Source organism: Oculina patagonica, chromosome 13 (assembly GCF_052425735.1).
Source record: "Oculina patagonica isolate OP01 chromosome 13, crgOcupat, whole genome shotgun sequence".
Taxonomy (NCBI): Eukaryota; Metazoa; Cnidaria; class Anthozoa; order Scleractinia; family Oculinidae; genus Oculina; species Oculina patagonica.
In genome coordinates, this window is record NC_135770.1 from 3,344,594 (window position 1) to 3,362,552 (window position 17,959).

The 17,959-nt window shown below is 38.2% G+C and overlaps 3 protein-coding genes across 3 annotated transcripts in view; all 3 read left to right on the forward strand.

Annotated features, from left to right (window-relative positions):
* The window catches only part of LOC144635983 (uncharacterized), a 39,969-nt gene extending 26,620 nt beyond the window's left edge, over positions 1-13,349 (forward strand). The window contains exons 2-4 of the mRNA XM_078495120.1: positions 1,365-2,268; positions 10,174-11,613; positions 11,861-13,349. Of these exons, the coding sequence (XP_078351246.1) occupies positions 1,414-2,268; positions 10,174-11,568 (2,250 nt within the window). The 5' untranslated portion in view covers positions 1,365-1,413 and the 3' untranslated portion in view covers positions 11,569-11,613; positions 11,861-13,349. The remainder of the gene's footprint in view (positions 1-1,364; positions 2,269-10,173; positions 11,614-11,860) is intronic.
* Positions 1-17,959, forward strand: part of LOC144635925 (uncharacterized) — a 96,617-nt gene that overhangs the window by 2,324 nt on the left and 76,334 nt on the right. Inside the window, exon 2 of the mRNA XM_078495045.1 lies at positions 930-1,006. The gene's annotated coding sequence lies outside the window, so the exon portion shown is untranslated. The remainder of the gene's footprint in view (positions 1-929; positions 1,007-17,959) is intronic.
* LOC144636879 (uncharacterized) overlaps positions 13,464-17,959 on the forward strand; it is a 40,056-nt gene continuing 35,560 nt past the window's right edge. The window contains exon 1 of the mRNA XM_078496082.1: positions 13,464-13,945. The gene's annotated coding sequence lies outside the window, so the exon portion shown is untranslated. The remainder of the gene's footprint in view (positions 13,946-17,959) is intronic.

The window sequence follows — 17,959 nt, forward strand, 5'->3', positions numbered from 1 at the left end:
ATATTTGCAATTGCATGACTGCAAAAGGGCTTTTAGTGTCCTATTTGCAGAAAGTTTTCACGAACTTGTTGAGCAAGGGTCTCAACTTTGCTTTTAAAAGCTAACCATGTACAGTATGCCAGAGAGGACATTGAAGGGTTTCTTATCCTTGCTAGTGCAGACAAAATGTGCTTGTGTTATTCCTGAACTGTAAACAAGACATTGGATTAGAATTCAGTCTTTTGCCAAGGTTAGGTTAGAAAAAAACTAAAGCTGGTTTGGGAAGGTGAACTTGAGCCAGCTTTCATATTTTTGCCACAGAGATTGATCAGTTTTAGTCTGCATGGACTAAAGACTATCTGAGAGTCCTTCATCTTTCCTTTGTTCCTTTGCTTTGAGACCAATCTTAGCGAGAGTTGCCAATGTTATGCATAAGTCACTGAAAATTTTTCACATGGCCTCAATAAATTGAAGTAAGAAGCACATTTAATAAGGCTTGCTATTTGCATTCCTGTTTTAGGGTTACATGTTAGGGTGGACGGTTAATGCAGTGCTGTCATTGCACAGCTGCCACACCAGTTAAGCATTTACTTCCATTATCCATGGCCAATGCTTGCCCAAAAACTACACAGGCTCCTGCTATGCATGCAAAACCACTTGTGTCATTGTGATTTTGATTGGGAGAGGGGAGAAAGCGGGTACTCCCAATACTCGAGTAAAAAATTTGGAAAAGGGTTGCAATATTTCAAAGCAACAATGAGAAATGAGATAGACTGAGTACGAGCTCTTTAAGCATATCAATTTTCAACACACAACTCATTGATGGACCTGTCAACATCTTGAAGTGACAAATTATTATTTAAAAGTCAATAACTTGTTATGATTATGTAGCTGCCATCTTGGATGGTAGTTGTGCATAATTTATAAATACACAGGAATAACTATTCCAGGAACAATCATGGCCTCCATGGAAGTATGATTCATATGCAGATATTGCTGTGGACAGGCCAAAGTCATGATAACACATGTAAATACAAGTACCTGGCCAGCCAGCTGGTGTTAGCCTATTTGATAAAAAAAAATACCGCTCAGCAACCACAAGGCCCTGGTGTTTGGGGAATGTGGGAAGAGGGGATAGCCAATTTTCACCTTGCCTTGTGCATCACATTATATCATTTCTTGCAAATAACATGACAAAATAATGTGGTTCCAGCAAATATAATACCCACCCCAAAGAGGGAAACTAGAAATTCCTAGTGGCTGGGGGTCTCAAAAGGCAAATTTTTTAAACAAGACTATGACAATCACCTGGAATTTCCAGCGGGTGGGGGCTTCAAACCAAAAGAACAATGCACTGATATTACGTTCCTTAATTTTCCCTCTAGGACTAAAAATGACATATTACCAGCTAGTGAATAAAGTTCATGTACCTTGATGGCTAAGGATTTCACAAAGTGCAGCAAGAGTTTTACTGAAACTGGCCATCAGGAAGAACATGCATCAATTAAAAGAACTCACACAGGAGACAAGTCTTTTGAATGTAACCAGTGTGGCAAGTGTTTTACACGTGTAGGACATTTAAATCAGCATAAAAGAACACACACAGGGGAGAAGCCTTTTGAATGTAACCATTGTGGCAAGTGTTTTAATCGGGCAGGAAATTTAGAGCAACATAAGAGAACTCACACAGGAGAAAAGCCTTTTGAATGTAACCAGTGTGGCAAGCGTTTTACACGTGTAGGACATTTAAATCAGCATAAAAGAACACACACAGGAGAGAAGCCTTTTGAATGTAACCAGTGTGGCAAGCGTTTTACACGTGTAGGACATTTAAATCAGCATAAAAGAACACACACAGGAGAGAAGCCTTTTGAATGTAACCAGTGTGGCAAGTGTTTCAATGTGGCATGGCAATTAAAGGGACATAGAATAACACACACAGGAGAGAAGCCTTTTGAATGTAACCATTGTGGCAAGTGTTTTAATCAGGCAGAAGATTTAAAGAGACATGAAAGAACTCACACAGGAGAGAAGCCTTTTGAATGTAACCAGTGTGGCAAGTGTTTTAATGAGGCAGGGCATTTAAAGCGACATAAGAGAACACACACAGGAGAGAAGCCTTTTGAATGTAACCAGTGTGGCAAGCGTTTTAGTCGTTCATATGATTTAAAGCGACATAAAAGAACACACACAGGAAAGAAACCTTTTGAATGTAATCAGTGTGGCACATGTTTCAGTCGTTCAGAAAGTTTAAGGCAACACAAAAGAATTCACACAGAGAATGAAAGCGTAATGACGCATATCCGTATACACAAAGGTGACGAGCCTTTCAAAGTTAGTCAGCATGGCCAGTTGTACAATGGGAAAGAGGTCCTACAGCAAGATAAAGCAACATCCACCACAGGAACAACTTGTGAGATTGAGAAGCATGAAAATGCCTTCAGCATCGCTGAACTTTTAAGTGGCTTCAAAGAAATCAAACAAGAAAAAACACAACATTGCTGAGTGTCATGTGACCAGCCTGACATAATGACCACTGTATATTTTTAGTAATAATTTTTTATGAACTTTTTAATAATTAATAATTATCAAGGGAAATCTCAGGCCTTGGTTATTTAAAAAGAAATTCAGACCCCTCTTCCCTAATGGTGACAAGATTTTCCTTTGCTTAATCCCAGCTCCTAGCCCCAGGGGGGTACTCCGGCTTGTAAATGACGGGGATGATCGAATGAAGGCAAAACTCAGGACCGCCTAAAAAAATCCCTAAGTCTTCCGACATTACCCAGAAAAATCTGTGGACCAAACTTAACCCCCCAAAAAATCCCTTTTCAAATTACCCCTAAATTGCCAGGAGGGGCAATAACATAACACAAATTAAGAACGCTTGTTTTGTTTATGCATCATACCATAAATACGCCAAGGCACTTTAGTTTGTTTTTAATAATCCCAAAAATCTTCTATCTAAATCAAGTCACCCAAAAAAATACTTGCCAAATTTTCCAACCCAAAAAAATCCCGGAATCAAAAATTTCAAACCCAAAAAAATCCTTTGATCATCCCGTCATTAACAAGCCAGAGTACCCCCCTGGGCTCCTAGTCCCCCGCACCCTCTCTCTGCCAGGATTTCCATAATTTCTTTTGATCCAAGTTAATGTTGCCTAGTTTAATATTGGGCTTACCAGTATTTTCCATGATAAGAATTGTGTTAACTGTGAAAATACAAAGTAAGAAATGTAAAGTTTGAAAATTATTTTCCTTTTTAAATGAAAGGAAGACATAAATTCTTTTAAAGAAAAACATTGAAGTTATGGTTGGATTAGACTTTCTAAAAGTCGTTCGCTTCTCGTTTCCGGTTTGGTGGTAGTAGACCCTGGTGCGAATTCTTGCGCTTCGCGCTCGCTTTTGCGCTTCATGCTCTGTGTGCTCTCTTTGCGCTCTCTCTGAGCTCGACTTGTAGGCAAGTCTATGGTTGGATGTACACCCCATATCCCAGATTTTCAGATGCTACATCTGACATCTTCGGCCCCTGCTCCATACCCACTATCCTCACCCACTGGAATTCGCAAACACCATTTGTCTGGGGAGTGTGGAATTGCAACCCGGGCTAGCCTGCAAGCAGGCTCTCTATTTGGGAGCAACGTGAATATTGAACTCTTCGAGCGCCGAAGGCGTGATCCCGACCGTGATCCTGCGAGTGCTCGAGCAGTTCAATATTCACGTTGCCCCCGAATAGAGAGCCTGCACGCAGGCTAATCCCGGGCCAGAGGAAGAGGTACTCCCATACAAATTGACAAGAACAATAGGTAGCTTTCACACCATTTTCGTGTATATAATCTGCATTAGAGTTGATCAAGTCCTAATAAATAATTTGTTGCAAAAAGATAAGCCAAGAACATCTTGTTTTTTTTTTTATTTTGGAATCAATGCTTCCAAGGAAAATATAGTTCTTGTCAGGGTCGACTAAGACAAGTTACTGGTAGCTTAAAATTTTGCGTGATCATCAGACCTTCAATATACATAATAAATTATGTAGTTCCCCAACAGCTAGGGGAATGTAGTGATACTGAAATTATGTTGTGTTTTTGTTTTGCAATGGATCAATGAACCAATCAATCCATTAATCAAACTTTATTTATAGAGGGTTCACCTGTTAGTTTAGTTTTACAACTAATACATTTGTGGCCCTCTCTAATGTACTAAAAATTAAGAATTTACTATAAACAATAATCTAATTTAAAATCTAGTTAAAACCTAATTAAAATCGAAATGTAAAATCGATTTTGTCGATTCTCTGTGTTGGGTAGGAGCCATTGGGTGTGTGTGTGGGGGGGGGGAGGGGGGGGTGGGGCATTCTCCCAAACTACCAAACAGCGAAGTGCGTCCCAACAGGGTCTTGATTGTGGGTTCCCAATCTAGAATTGTTATTTCAAACACACGAAAGTTTCATATTATTAGCAGCCAAAACAGGGTGTTTTCAAAAATTGACCTGTTTCTAGAACTGGGTATCATTTTCGATTCAAATTCTTTTTAAAACAGGGTTCTTTGGGGGGACCGGGAGGCACATACCCACCCAAAACATACCTGAGTACCCTCCCTCCTGCCTCCCCAGGTAGGAGCATGTGGCAATGAATTTCAAAGGATGTCAGTGCAAAAGTTAGAATGTTTGAATAAAATCTGTTTTATGTAATTGTTTAGTTTTCTTTTTTGGTTTTCATTTTACAATTAAAAGAGGTTTTGTTTTTTCTTCTTAATTATATATTGTATGTGACCTAGCCTGGAACTTGTAAGACAAAACTCCTCCAAGAGAAAATGGACTTATTACAGTTGAATCCCGACAACTTGAAACTCCCGCTAGTTCCTAAAATGAGGAAGTTATGCTAAAGTCTGTGTTTACCCATAACTCCACAAAGGCAGAAATGCAATGATAAATTACAACTGTGTTTATTATTCTCTCATATATGCAAAATGTTTGCATGTGAGCAATCTAAAGTGCATGTTATTATTATTAATTTTTGATTTTAAAAATAATATTGTTTGGTTCGATTCAGTAGTAAAAATGTACTGTCTCCTTTGATGTTACTGGGTATTTTGCTATCTTTGAACTTCCTTTCTTCTTTATTTATTCATTTATTTTTCCTGTTTCTGTTTCCTGTGCTTTTTGATCCACCGATTCATTCCAATGTTCCGTTAGTCCTGTCCTCGGTTTGGTGTTGTTTCCGTGTTTGGTAGTGGAGAGTAGACTGGGCCCCAGTACTTCAATGGCCGCGTCCAGATCTTATTTCAGATCCATCGCGTCGCGTCCAAGTGTCTTGCAGGTTACTTAATGTTATGGACTGTTTTGCTTCAGTAGAGGTAAGATAAAGTGAAAATATTGTGTTTAAGGGACAGAAGAGTAATAATTATCTAAGTCTGCGATAATTCGTCTTTGAATCATGCTGAAATGAGTAATAAAAACAAAACAGGACTCACCTATATTTTTAGCCCGGGGGTTTTAGCCAGAAGCTTCTGTTTTAGCCTAATTGTTACTGCAGAGTCTGTTTTCTATAAAGGTTGTCTTGCTGGGTTACACAAGCTAAAAAAGTACGATAAATAAAGCTTACTACACTATTGATAATCTTAGGCATTGAAAGGGATAACAACATCTGCAAACAATCTGAAAATTATGTTGTAAAAAATATATTTGACTGCAGAAGGGCTTTTAGCTTCCTGTTTGCAGAAAGTTTTTACGAACTTGTTGAGCAAGGGTCCCAACTTTCCTTTTAAAAGCTAACCATGCACAGTATGCCAGAGAGGACATTTAAGAGTTTCTTATCCTTGCTAGTGCAGACAAAATGTGCTTGTGTTATTCCTGAACTGTAAACAGGACACTGGATTGAAAGGTAGTCTTTTGCCAAGTTAGGTTAGAAAAAAAACCCAAGTTGGTAAAAATGTGCAGGTGAACTTGAGACAGCTGTTGGATTTTTGCCTCAGAGATTGATCAGTTTTGGTCCACATGGACTACAGACTATCTGAGAGTCCTCTTTGTCTTTTGCTATAAGACCAATTTGAGCGAGACTGGCCGCTGTTACGCATTCGCTAAAAATCATTCAGGTGGCCTGAATAAATTGAAATACCAGTAAGAGGCAAATCTAATAGGGCTAAATCTGCTGGCATTCGGGTTTTAGGGTCAAATAGTAGGGGAAGAAAGAGACTGCTTGCAGTCTACTTTCTTGCTGCAAAAACGAATGGTTTCAGGTTTTGTGCCTGCAAGAATGATGACTGTTCTTACTTATTTACTTTGATTGTTGATGCAGTGTTGTCACATAAATTAATGATAATTATTTTAATTAATTTTGATTGTGGAGGGCAAACCATTTCAGTGGGTTTCCGGTCAGGTGTCTTCCCCATTTTTCCCTTGTGTGGCGGTCTCGCACCTTTCCCAAATCACTTGCACACCCAAAAACTACACAGGTGCCTGCTACACACACCACCTATTACCAGGAATATTATAGAACAGAACCTCAGAAAGATCTCACTCAACAAAGCAACAGGTCTGGATGAAATAAGTATCCGCCTACTAAAGTCAGCCTTGCCGGCGATATCTCCAAGTCTTGAAAACATCTACAATGCAAGTATTTCAAGTGGTATCTTCCCGGATGCGTTTAAAAAAGCCAAGGTAACTCCTGTTCACAAAAAAGAATCAACTCACCAAAGAGGCAACTTTCGTCCAATCTCGGTCTTGCCGATACTCTCGAAACCTCTCGAAAGACATGTATCACTAGCATTCCACGAACACTTGAAAACAAATAAGCTGCTTTACATCAACCAATCAGCTTACAGAGCCAATCACTCCTGTGAAACTGCTCTTCTTAACATTACCGACAAATGGCTGAAAGAAATGGATAATAGTAAACTTGTTGGAACTGTCTTTATGGACCTTAGTAAGGCCTTTGACCTAGTTAATCACGATATTCTTCAATCCAAGCTTTCTAAATACCATATAAGCCCTAAAGCCCTAGAATGGTTTACTTCATACCTCTGCAACCGCTCACAGCAATGCTCCATGTCAGGTTCATTGTCCAGCCCTCTAGAACTCAAACTAGGGGTCCCACAAGGGTCCATATTAGGGCCTGCTCTCTTCTCCATCTACATCAACGACCTACCACTATCACTTAAGAAAGCCGAAGTAGATATCTACGCAGACGACACAACAATCTGGTCAAGTGGTAATACTTGTGAGGAGATCCAACAGAAATTACAGGATACGTTAGACAGTGCAGGAAAGTGGTTTAAAGCTAATGGTATGATGCCAAACACAACAAAGACCAAATAATAAAACGAGGTACATTACAATAAATTGTAAAATCATATTAATTTTTTACAAATTTAAAATACACCTTTTTGCAATAAGGTTGTCATAGATAAAAGCGCATGCATGATGTTTATTCGTACAAACGGCCTCAAAATACAAATACCGGTACATCAATTTATCTTGTTACAGCATAAAAAAGTAAAGACTCAAATTGTGCAAATAAAAACTCATGAGTTTTCTGTAAATGCTTATCTAAACTACGCTAATTAACTTCTATTTACCTTTTTGTGTTGTGTCGTATGATGTTGTCATGACGACACAAGATAATTCTACAGGGGGAAAGGTGCATTCCATGCGTGTTTGCTTTCTGAGGCCGCCAAATTTTCCCGCCATGTCAATATTTTTCCCGCCATGTCAACATTTCCTTATTGATCTGAGGCCGCCGGAATTTCATATCAAAGAACTAATGTTTCTTTGCAAAGGTCGCAACTAGCGCGCTAGTTTATCAAATAGTAGGTTAGGAGTAATTATTGTAAAGGGCTTATTATGTAAAAATACAGGCATGCTAAAAAGAGATGATGTTTTCTTTTTCTGAACTTGCAGCAAACGAGCAAATTTTTAGTGGTCCAACAGGCAATAAAAATAGAAATAAGGCCCCTTTTAGCTGGCAACAGTGCCTATCCGCTAACGAACTGGCTAGTGAAACCCTCCCCAGACAGAGGACGCCTGACTCAGGAGCAGAGAAAGTTTAAAACCTAAAGTTCGGTGCGCTACGATCTGTAGTGGAACAAGCATTTGGCATGTTGAAAGTTCGTTGGAGAATTAGCCATGTTCAAAACGAGCAGGGGACTGGGTACGAATATTCAATATCGATTGCACTGAAAAACTGGGCCCGTCATCTGAAAGAGCATCCAAAAATTAGTAACTCAACCAAATTTGAGAGTTATTGGTTTAAACGCATAGGTATGGTTCCCTTTTAGAAATTGCTAAAATAAGAGAGCTTAGTATGGATTGGAGGGACAGCTGTCCATCCAGCCATACTAAGCTCTTTTATTTTAACGATTTTTAAAAGAGTTCCATGCCTTTGCGTTTAAACCAATAACTCTCAAATTTGGTTAAGTTACTAATTTTTGGATGCTCTTTCAGATGACGGGCCCAGTTTTTCAGTGCAATCAATATGGAATATTCGTACCCAGTCCCCTGCTCGTTTTGAACATGGCTAATTGCGTTGAAAAAGGTTGGAAAAAAAACGAGCATCCTAAAAAAAGACTATGATTGCTACGTGACTTTTGCACAACATTTGTTTTGAAAGGGGTGACCTTTGTGGCACGAATAACAACAATTTAATAACGGAAGATAAACGTTGAATACAATTATTTTGATGGCAAATCTTCAAAAATGTCAACTGTGGCGTTTGTTTGTTCCATTTGCCGGCTCCGGTCGTCACAGAACATTTCAGCCGATCGTTCAAATCTTGCGTTGTGCTGTTCCATACTTTTTTTCCCCACATTTGAATAAAAGAACTCTGCCAGTCTGGAGTCGTACTTTTTTGCCTTTCTTTTCTCAGGCGGTTCTGATTCATCGAAAGAGACAATTACACTTTTTGATTTGCATAACCTTCTAATGTTCTCCATGACATTTTTGGCAAAATTACAATTTTGGCAACACGTTTTTAACCCTTTTTTTTTAAGCAAAATAATGTTCTAAGCTGCGTTTGGGATGCCATCTTGCTTTACATGAAATCGAGGCCAACTGTGGCTACCAGTTTCCCGGCCGAGATTTGCCCCTGCAAAAATCAATTGGGGCGGCCAATCTGGAGTCCATACATGTGCGCGCGCAATGCGACTGCATAACAGTACACAGGCATACCAACTCAAAAGACACAGGGCGCATAAACAAAATTAGGCTTGCGCTCTCCTTCGTCGAACGCAATTATTATTATTATTATTACATCGTATAATTTCTTGCAAATAACATGACATAATGTGTGGTTCCAGCAAATATCGATAAACAGCCCACAGAGGGAAACTGAAAATTCTGAGGGAGTAGAGGGTCTCAAAAGCCAAAAAGCTTAACAAAAGTATGACACTCAGCTGGAATTTCCAGGGAGGTGGTCACTTTAACCCTATTCATACCAGGCCTTTTTAGATCTCTGACCACTGACCTGGGGGGTGGGGGGTGATTCTGCCCCGCTCTGTAACTTCCAGAATATTTAAGCAATCACAATAAAACTTGGTGGATATATAGTATGTCCATAAATCTATCTTTTGATATATACCACGTGTGATGATGACTTCACATCACGTGACAATTACATCATGATGTCAAAACTGCCACCTTTTTGGAACTGCCATCTTGGATTTCAAAAGTTTTCCAAAACACCAGAAAACCGCCAAAAATTACGGAAAAGACTCAAAATCAATAAAACAGTGCAAAAACAAAAATAAATAAATAGGTGAAAGTAATTGCATTATAGGAACAAAAAAAATAACACATTTGGTGAAACATGTCTGTCAAAATTCCGTTGCCATGGTAACATCATGTTCCCAACACAACAACATATCCTACCAAATTATTCCCGGATAAATTTTAGACAAACTTGCAAAGTTTGGCAGTGTTTGGTTAAATCTTAAAAACCTTGTAAGTATTCATAAGTGGGCACTTTCCGCCTGCCTGGATAGGGTTAAATCAACATGTTAGAGGGAAGTATGGACATTTTATGGAACTACACACTGATATTAACTTTTTGTTTGTTTTAAGGTCTGAGAATGGCATGATGTGGGAGTGGGTAAAGTGCACATACCTTTATGGCTAAAGATTACACAAAGTGCATCATGAGTTTCACTAAAACTGACCATCAGGATGAACATGCATCAAACAAAACAACTCACACAGGAGACAAGACTTTTGAATGTAACCAGTGTGGCAAGTGTTTTAATCAGGCAGGAAATTTAAAGCAACATAAAAGAACACACACAGGAGAGAAGCCTTTTGAATGTAACCAGTGTGGCAAGCGTTTTAATCGCGTAGGAAATTTAGAGCAACATAAAAGAACACACACAGGAGAGAAGCCTTTTGAATGTAACCAGTGTGGCAAGTGTTTTAGTTTTTCAGGAGATTTAAGGCGACATAAAAGAACACACACAGGAGTGAAGCCTTTTAAATGTAACCAGTGTGGCAAGCGTTTTAATCACGCATCAAATTTAAAGCAACATAAAAGAACACACACAGGAGAGATGGCTTTTGAATGTAACCAGTGTGGCAAGAAATTTAATCGCGTAGGAAATTTAGAGCAACATAAAAGAACACACACAGGAGAGAAGCCCTTTGAATGTAACCAGTGTGGTAAGTGTTTTAGTCAGGAAGGACATTTAAAGGAACATAAAAGAACACACACTGGAGAGAAGCCTTTTGAATGTAACCAGTGTGGCAAGTGTTTTAGTCAGGCAGGACATTTAAAGCAACATAAAAGAACTCACACAGGAGAGAAGCCTTTTGAATGTAACCAGTGTGGCAAGTGTTTTAATCGGGCAGGACATTTAAACCAACATAAAAGAACTCACACAGGAGAGAAGCCTTTTGAATGTAACCAGTGTGGCAAGTGTTTTAATCAGGAAGGACATTTAAAGCAACATGAAAGAACACGCACAGGAGAGAAGCCTTTTGAATGTAACCAGTGTGGCAAGTTTTTTTGTCACGTAAGAGAATTAATCCAACATGAAAGAACTCACACTGGAGAGAAGCCTTTTGAATGTAACCAGTGTGGCAAGTGTTTTAGGCGTTCAGGACATTTAAGGCGACATGAAAGAACACACACAGGAGAGAAGCCTTTTGAATGTAACAAGTGTGGCAAGTGTTTTAATCTGGCAGGACATTTAAAGCAACATGAAATAACACACACAAGAGAGAAGCCTTTTGGATGTAACCAGTGTGGCAAGTGTTTTAGTCGTTCAGGAGTTTTAAGGCGACATAAAAGAACACACACAGGAGAGAGGCCTTTTGAATGTAATAGGGGGGAAGTGTTTTCAGGAGATTTAAACCAACATAAAATAACACACACAGGAGATAAGCCTTTTAATTCAGAAGGAAACTTTACAATGCATATAAGTTTACACAAAGGTGACAAGCCTTTTGAAGCTAATCAGCATGGCCAGTTTTACAATGGGAACGAGGTCCTAAAGCAAGATAAAGCAATTTGCAGCACAGGAACAACTTGTGAGATTGAGAAGCAGGAAAGGGCCTTCAGCATCGCTGAACTTTTAAGTGACTTGAAAGAAATCAAACAAGAAAAAGTATAAAATTACTTAGTGTCATCTGATCAGTATTTTCACATTGTGACCACTGCTATATTTACAATTGAAAATATTGGTTTCCTGCTCCGGATACATAGTTAAAAGGGTTTAAATTTTTTTCAAATTCGGAGCGCAAAAAAATTTTAAAAGGTAAAATATTTTTCTTTATCTTCCAGTTTTTTGTTTAGGTGTTTTTTTTTTTTTTTATAAATATTAAAAAAAATTCCCGGGGGAGAAAAATTTTTTATATTTTATATAAATATAAAAAATTTTTTTTTAAAAAAAAAAAAAAAAAAAGGCTATATTTGTTGAAAATAATTAAATAGTTATGAAGGGAAATCTTAAAAGACGTATAATGCAGAAAACCCTTGACAGCTTTTTTTAGCCACGTAGCTCTGAATGGGTTATTCCAAAAAATTTAGACCCCTTCTAATGGTGACAAGATTTTCTGTTCAATCCCAGTTCCTTCTCAGATATCCTTACCAGTAGACTTCTTCCCTCTTTTTGCCTCAATTTCCATAATTGTTTTGCTAGTGAATGTTCCTTGTTATTTGAATTATTCTCCAAGAATTTTACAGAACCTAAAAATATAATCTAAAAGTATGCATCCCAGGTCAGAGAGACGGGAACTCTCACAAAAAAAGACAAGAACAATGTCTGCTTTTGGTATTACAATATATAATTATATCTTGAATGGTACATTTTGAAGATGGTGGCTGAATAGGTAGCTTTTACACTTTTTTCGTGAATATCTGAAACGAGACCATAAGAGTTATTCCAGTCCTTATTGCATTTAAAATGCAAAAAGATAAGGCAAGAACAGACTGCATGGTCTACAGTTCCTACTGGTATGTTTTTCTATTTTTGGAGCATTACTCCTATCTTAACCTATTTTAGATAAAACGTCCTATTTGCCTAATTTTTTAGCTGGTGAAGCAAAAATTTATGTGTTACAAAATTGAAAATGGAATGATACTTTTATGTGCTTTTGAAATAGATTTAGTGTAAAGCTGGCAGTAGAATGACTCGAATGTTCTAAATTAACAATCAAAGATCTCTTCGAGATACCGACTATTTTGCTTTAGGTATGAGTAGGGGAAATGATAATATTGAAAGCCAAAAGAAAGGTTATTTGTTGATTGATTTTCCTGATTATCAGCTGGCTGGGAATTCCCCTTGTCAAATTCCTGCTTAGCCATACACCAAGCGTCTGGGTTGTGCCTAAATAGGACCGCTCAGAGGGACAGCCGAGAAGTACTGGAGATGACTTTCCGACTCGACTGGCTCTCGGAAATTTCTCGGTAAATCCAATATGGCGTCTCATTATTGACTTGTTTTGTGGCTACAAACTCGCATAGAGGAGGAAGGAAGATAATACGAAGAAAAGTATGTTTTTTTTTTTAAATATGCTAGGTTGGAAATCGGATTTCACGAGCACTTAGAGGCTCGTTTGAAAAGCATTCGTTCTACTATATAGAAATGAGATCAGCTAACTTGTGTCCCTCTGACCGGTACTATGTAAGAAGGTAGTACCGCTCATATTATTAGCAGCCAAAACAGGGTGTTTTCAAAAATTGACCTGTTTCTAGAACTGGGTATCATTTTCGATTCAAATTCTTTTTAAAACAGGGTTCTTTGGGGGGAGCGGGAGGCACATACCCACCCAAAACATACCTGAGTACCCTCCCTCCCCCCCCCCCTGCCTCTGAAGGTAGGAGCATGTGGCAATGAATTTCAAAGGATGTCAGTGCAAAAGAATGTTTGAATAAAATCTGTTTTATGTAATTGTTTAGTTTTCTTTTTTGGTTTCATTTTACAATTATAAAAGAAAGAAAGAAGTTGAAAAACAGCAAATAGACTTATGGATCACTCTATGGAGTTACTAGCTAACAAAGACATTCATAGCTATAACACAAGGAATAAAGACATGCTTAGGCTACCTCATGTAACCAAAAATTGGGGAAAGCAGAGAGTGTGTTATCACTCGCCGAAAGACTGGAATAACCTAGACAGAGACACCAGAAATGCACTTGATTTTGTAAATCTTAAGCGTAGCGTTCTAAGTAGGTTTTTTAGTTAATTCTTTTTTTTTTTTAAATTTCAAGTTAGTATTTTTCGCTTTATTGTATATAGTCTTATTAAGTATTTTTAATCTTAGTTAGGACCTTTCTGAAAACCACTGTATAGTGAGAGTTCAGCTTTCCATCGATTCATTCCAATGTTCCGCTAGTCCTGTCCTCGGTTTAGTGTTATTGTTTCCGTTTCTGGTTGTGGCGAGCAGACTGGGCCCCAGTACTTCAATGGCCGCTTCCAGATCTTAGTTCAGATCCATCGCGTCCAAGTGTTTTGCAGGTTACTTATGGACTGTTTTGCTTTAGTAGAGGTAAGAAAAAGTGAAAATATTGTGTTTAAGGGACAGAAGAGTAATAACTATCTAAGTCTGCGGTGATTCGTCTTTGAATCATGCTGAAATGAGTAGAAAAACAAAACAGGACTCACTTATATTTTTAGCCCGGGTTTTAGCTAGACTGTCCACAGCCCTCTATTTTTTCGTGTTTTTTCGATCGATGAGCGTGCGGTGAGAACGGCGAGAACTGGACGCCAGCGCAAAACGGAAGAAGCTCGCTTCCTTTTGCTTCTTTGCGTTGAAAAATCGAGAGGCTGTGGACAGTCTAGGTTTTAGCCAGAAGCTTCTGTTTTAGCCTAATTGTTACTGCACAGTCTGTTTGCTATAAAGGTCGTCTTTCTGGGTTAAACAAGCTGAAAAAATACGTTTAAATAAAGCTTACTACACTTTTGATAATCTTAGGCATTGAAAGGGAGGGATATTAAAAACAACATCTGCAAACTCGTGACAAATTATATAAGAGTTTGTTCGTAGCCCGGGGGGGGGGGGGGACTCGCATATGAAAGTGATGGGGATGCTCGTCGTCTCGCTTAGGGGTGTAAATTTCGGACTTTTGGTCTCGCTTAGGGTGTTCCGGGAAAAAACGCCCAAAACGCCTATATTTCTAGCCATAATGGTCTCGTTTAGGGTTACACACGAAGAAATATACAAATATAAACTCCATTCTTAGTTTTTTGGTATCTTTTAGGGGTCAAGAAAGGCTTGAGCCACACCCAGATTGGTCTCTTTTAGGGGTTCTTTTCAAAATTTCCGACGAGCATCCCCGTCCGTTTCATATGGGAGTCCCCCCCCCCCCCCCGGGGTTCGTAGCACGAGTCAAATTCGGGTCACGAGTCAAGTTCGAGTCAAGATAAAAGTCAAGTCTTTTTGGTTTTAATTGCTGGTGAAAATGATTTACCAGAGGCACAAGAACAGCAAGATTGGATTTTTTTTACTGCCGATTGCGAGAGCTCATTCATTAATTGGTTAGCAGCAGTTGCTTTTCAAAGAAGAAAAATATTCCTTGGTTTCCAACCCGGGGTTTCCAATAACTTTCCTTATACATTCCTACCTGGATTAATATATACACAACTGAAGCAGAGGTTCCATTTTCACGACAAAAAATCAAGGGAACTTGAACGTCGCCTGCAAATTATAGCGAACAGACAAGCGGCCGCCGAAATATCAAATACAAATCATGACAGCTTCAATTTGCATGACGTCTTAAACATGGCGAAACGCTGGTCGTGCTTTTCACACTCTGCTCTCATTCGCATACGGTTGAAAGGCATTTCTAAGCGCTTAATTATCTAATAAATGTTATTGTTTGTTGTTTCTTTCACCTTTGCCATACAGAATAAATACACCAGGGGTCAACGACAATTAAGAAACAAGTTCACTTATAAAATTGTTTCCCGCATCTTTGGGATTCCGAGACACTAATGCATGTGCTCCATTTTTCTCAGTCAAGTCAAGACTGATGTCGAATTCAAATCTGCCCGAAGTTATTCTGAATCGGATAAAAATAATTTTGAACCAAAAAATATATGCAGTCTAACTGTGTGACAAATTTGTTTGTTTTATTTTCTATGTCTTGAAAAAAGAACACGATGATAATCTCGTGTGAAGGGAAAAATATATATTCCTCAGTAACCAAGACAAAACCAAGAAACTGCTGGTAAAAAGCGTATTGAAAGGCGAAAAAGCATATTAAAAAGTTATAAAAACAGTAAGAATTGAATGGCGGAGCAAGGAATACCGGTAATTTAGCTTACCGGTATATTTATTTTAAAATGCAAAATGAAATCTTTGCGATCGCTTCTGCAGTTAAAAAAAATTGTTGAATCAAACCTAACTACTGCTCTTAATAACAGTCAAACGATAGTTTATTATTATTAAAAGAAAGAAATAGTGAAAAAAATTATTTAACTCAAACTTGACTCGTGACTCGAACTTGACTCGGGCTCGAACTTGACTCGTGCTACGATCAATCTCATTATATAAATAGCCCAATCACTTGTAGCCTGTGTAACAAGCACCTGGGAAGGCAAGAGATGGCCTCGTGAGAGAATCAAAGTCTCTTTGAGATACCGACTTTTTTGCATGAAGTATGAGTCGAAGGTTTATCCTGTGCATTGTTCTTCAAACTTTCATTACAGTTGCTTTGTAGTTTAGTTTAACAATTTCCTATCTTCGTGGAGGAAATGCAGCCATATAATTTTGTCAAAATGGCTTGTCCACGCCTGGTATTTATACACATATTCCTCAACATTACACAAATAAACAGTGCAAATTTCACCGAGATCTGACAATTCTATACTTTAAAATTGCAAGGACCTTTCGAGGCAGTCGATTACGGCAGCGAAATTAGCAAATAAAACAGCAAAATATGCATTTGACGCTTTGTTTTTGCGACACCATATTTGAATTGTTATAAAGGCCGTATCGTTACGATTGCTCCACGAAAAAGCACGAAAAAATACCTTTTCTACTGTCAGAGAAAACATTGCGCGCGGCATTATTAACAAATCGATACACTCGTGCTGCATTTTGTCTGGGCTCTGCGAGGGTCGGATATCAAGACAGCTTCTTCGTGGGCTTAAAAAGGATTAAACAAAAGCCATATATACAGTGAATGCTTTCGAATTATATTTGAAGATGAAATACGAAAGAATTTTGCTGTCTTTGACTGAAATTTTACTCGAACTGCGTAGATACGATCGCATGTTGTAAAGCCAATTCATGCAACATTACTGTCAACGCGAGGTCACATCTACTTGGATTGCAAAGCGCTAATAATTAACATTGCAAAGTGGTGCTTGTAGCAACCAAATTTGGCCTAATTTTTAACCGCTTCTAACCTAAAAGAAGCCCCCATTTCTTGCATTTGTTTTAACTTCAATAATATCTTTGAAAAGAGCGAGTTTTTTTGGTATGGTTTATTTTTGACGTTTGTAATTTTTAAATGATGTAAGTGCCAGTGATTATTTATTCGTGTGTTAGTGTTAGTTACACAATCCATTGTTAGTGTGACGCTTTGTATAGATCGCCTTTCAGACACACGTGCGTTGAGATAAGAAAGCTGACATGTCACTTTTAAATTAATTTTTTTTTAAGTTTGTAAATTTGCCAAGTCACGTTTTCACAGCGGAAAGTAATCCCTTGAGAAATTAAAATATTTCCTTGAGAAATTAAAACAGTCCCTTGAGAACAAGAATGTGGTTCGAGATTGCCCAACTTTTAAACCGCTATTCTCCTTCCTTTTGCTTGTAAACAAACAAAAAAGTTGAAAAAAGAGAGAAGATACCTGTCTGAACACTCATCAAAAAGCATTATAAGTACCCATTCTTAGAGAGAGCATGGTTTGTCAAAATTTTGATTGGCTGTGAATGCCCTGAATGATTAATCAGTGACTTAACGAAAGAAATCTGTCTGTCATTAGAATATAACAGTCTTCACAATCTGAAAATTATGTTGTAAACAATATATTTGCAATTGCATGTCTGCAGAAGGGCTTTTAGCATCCTGCTTGCAGGAAGTTTTAACAATAGAAAACCTCCGTAGTAAGGTATTACAAAGGTTGGGGTCTTCGAAGAATTATTTTTCAGTTTTTAATTTTTTTGTTTGGGGAATTTTGCGCTTGGAAAACTTGTTGAGCAAGGGTCTCAACTTTGCTTAAAAAGCTAACCATGTACAGTATGCCACAGAGGACATTTTAGGGTTTCTTATCCTTGCTAGAACTGTAAACAGGACGTTGGATTAAAATTCAGTCTTTTGCCAAGGTTGAGTTAGAAAAAAACCCTAGCTGGTTTGGGTAGGTGAACTTGAGACACCTTTCATATTTTTGCCACAGAGATTGATCAGTTTTGGTCTGCATGAACTGCAGACTATCTGAGAGTCCTTGTTTTTTGTTTTGTTTTTTGTTTTGCTTTGAGACCAATCTTAACGAGACTTGCCAATGTTATGCTTAATTCGCTGAAAATTTTTCACATGGCCTCATTAAATTGAAGT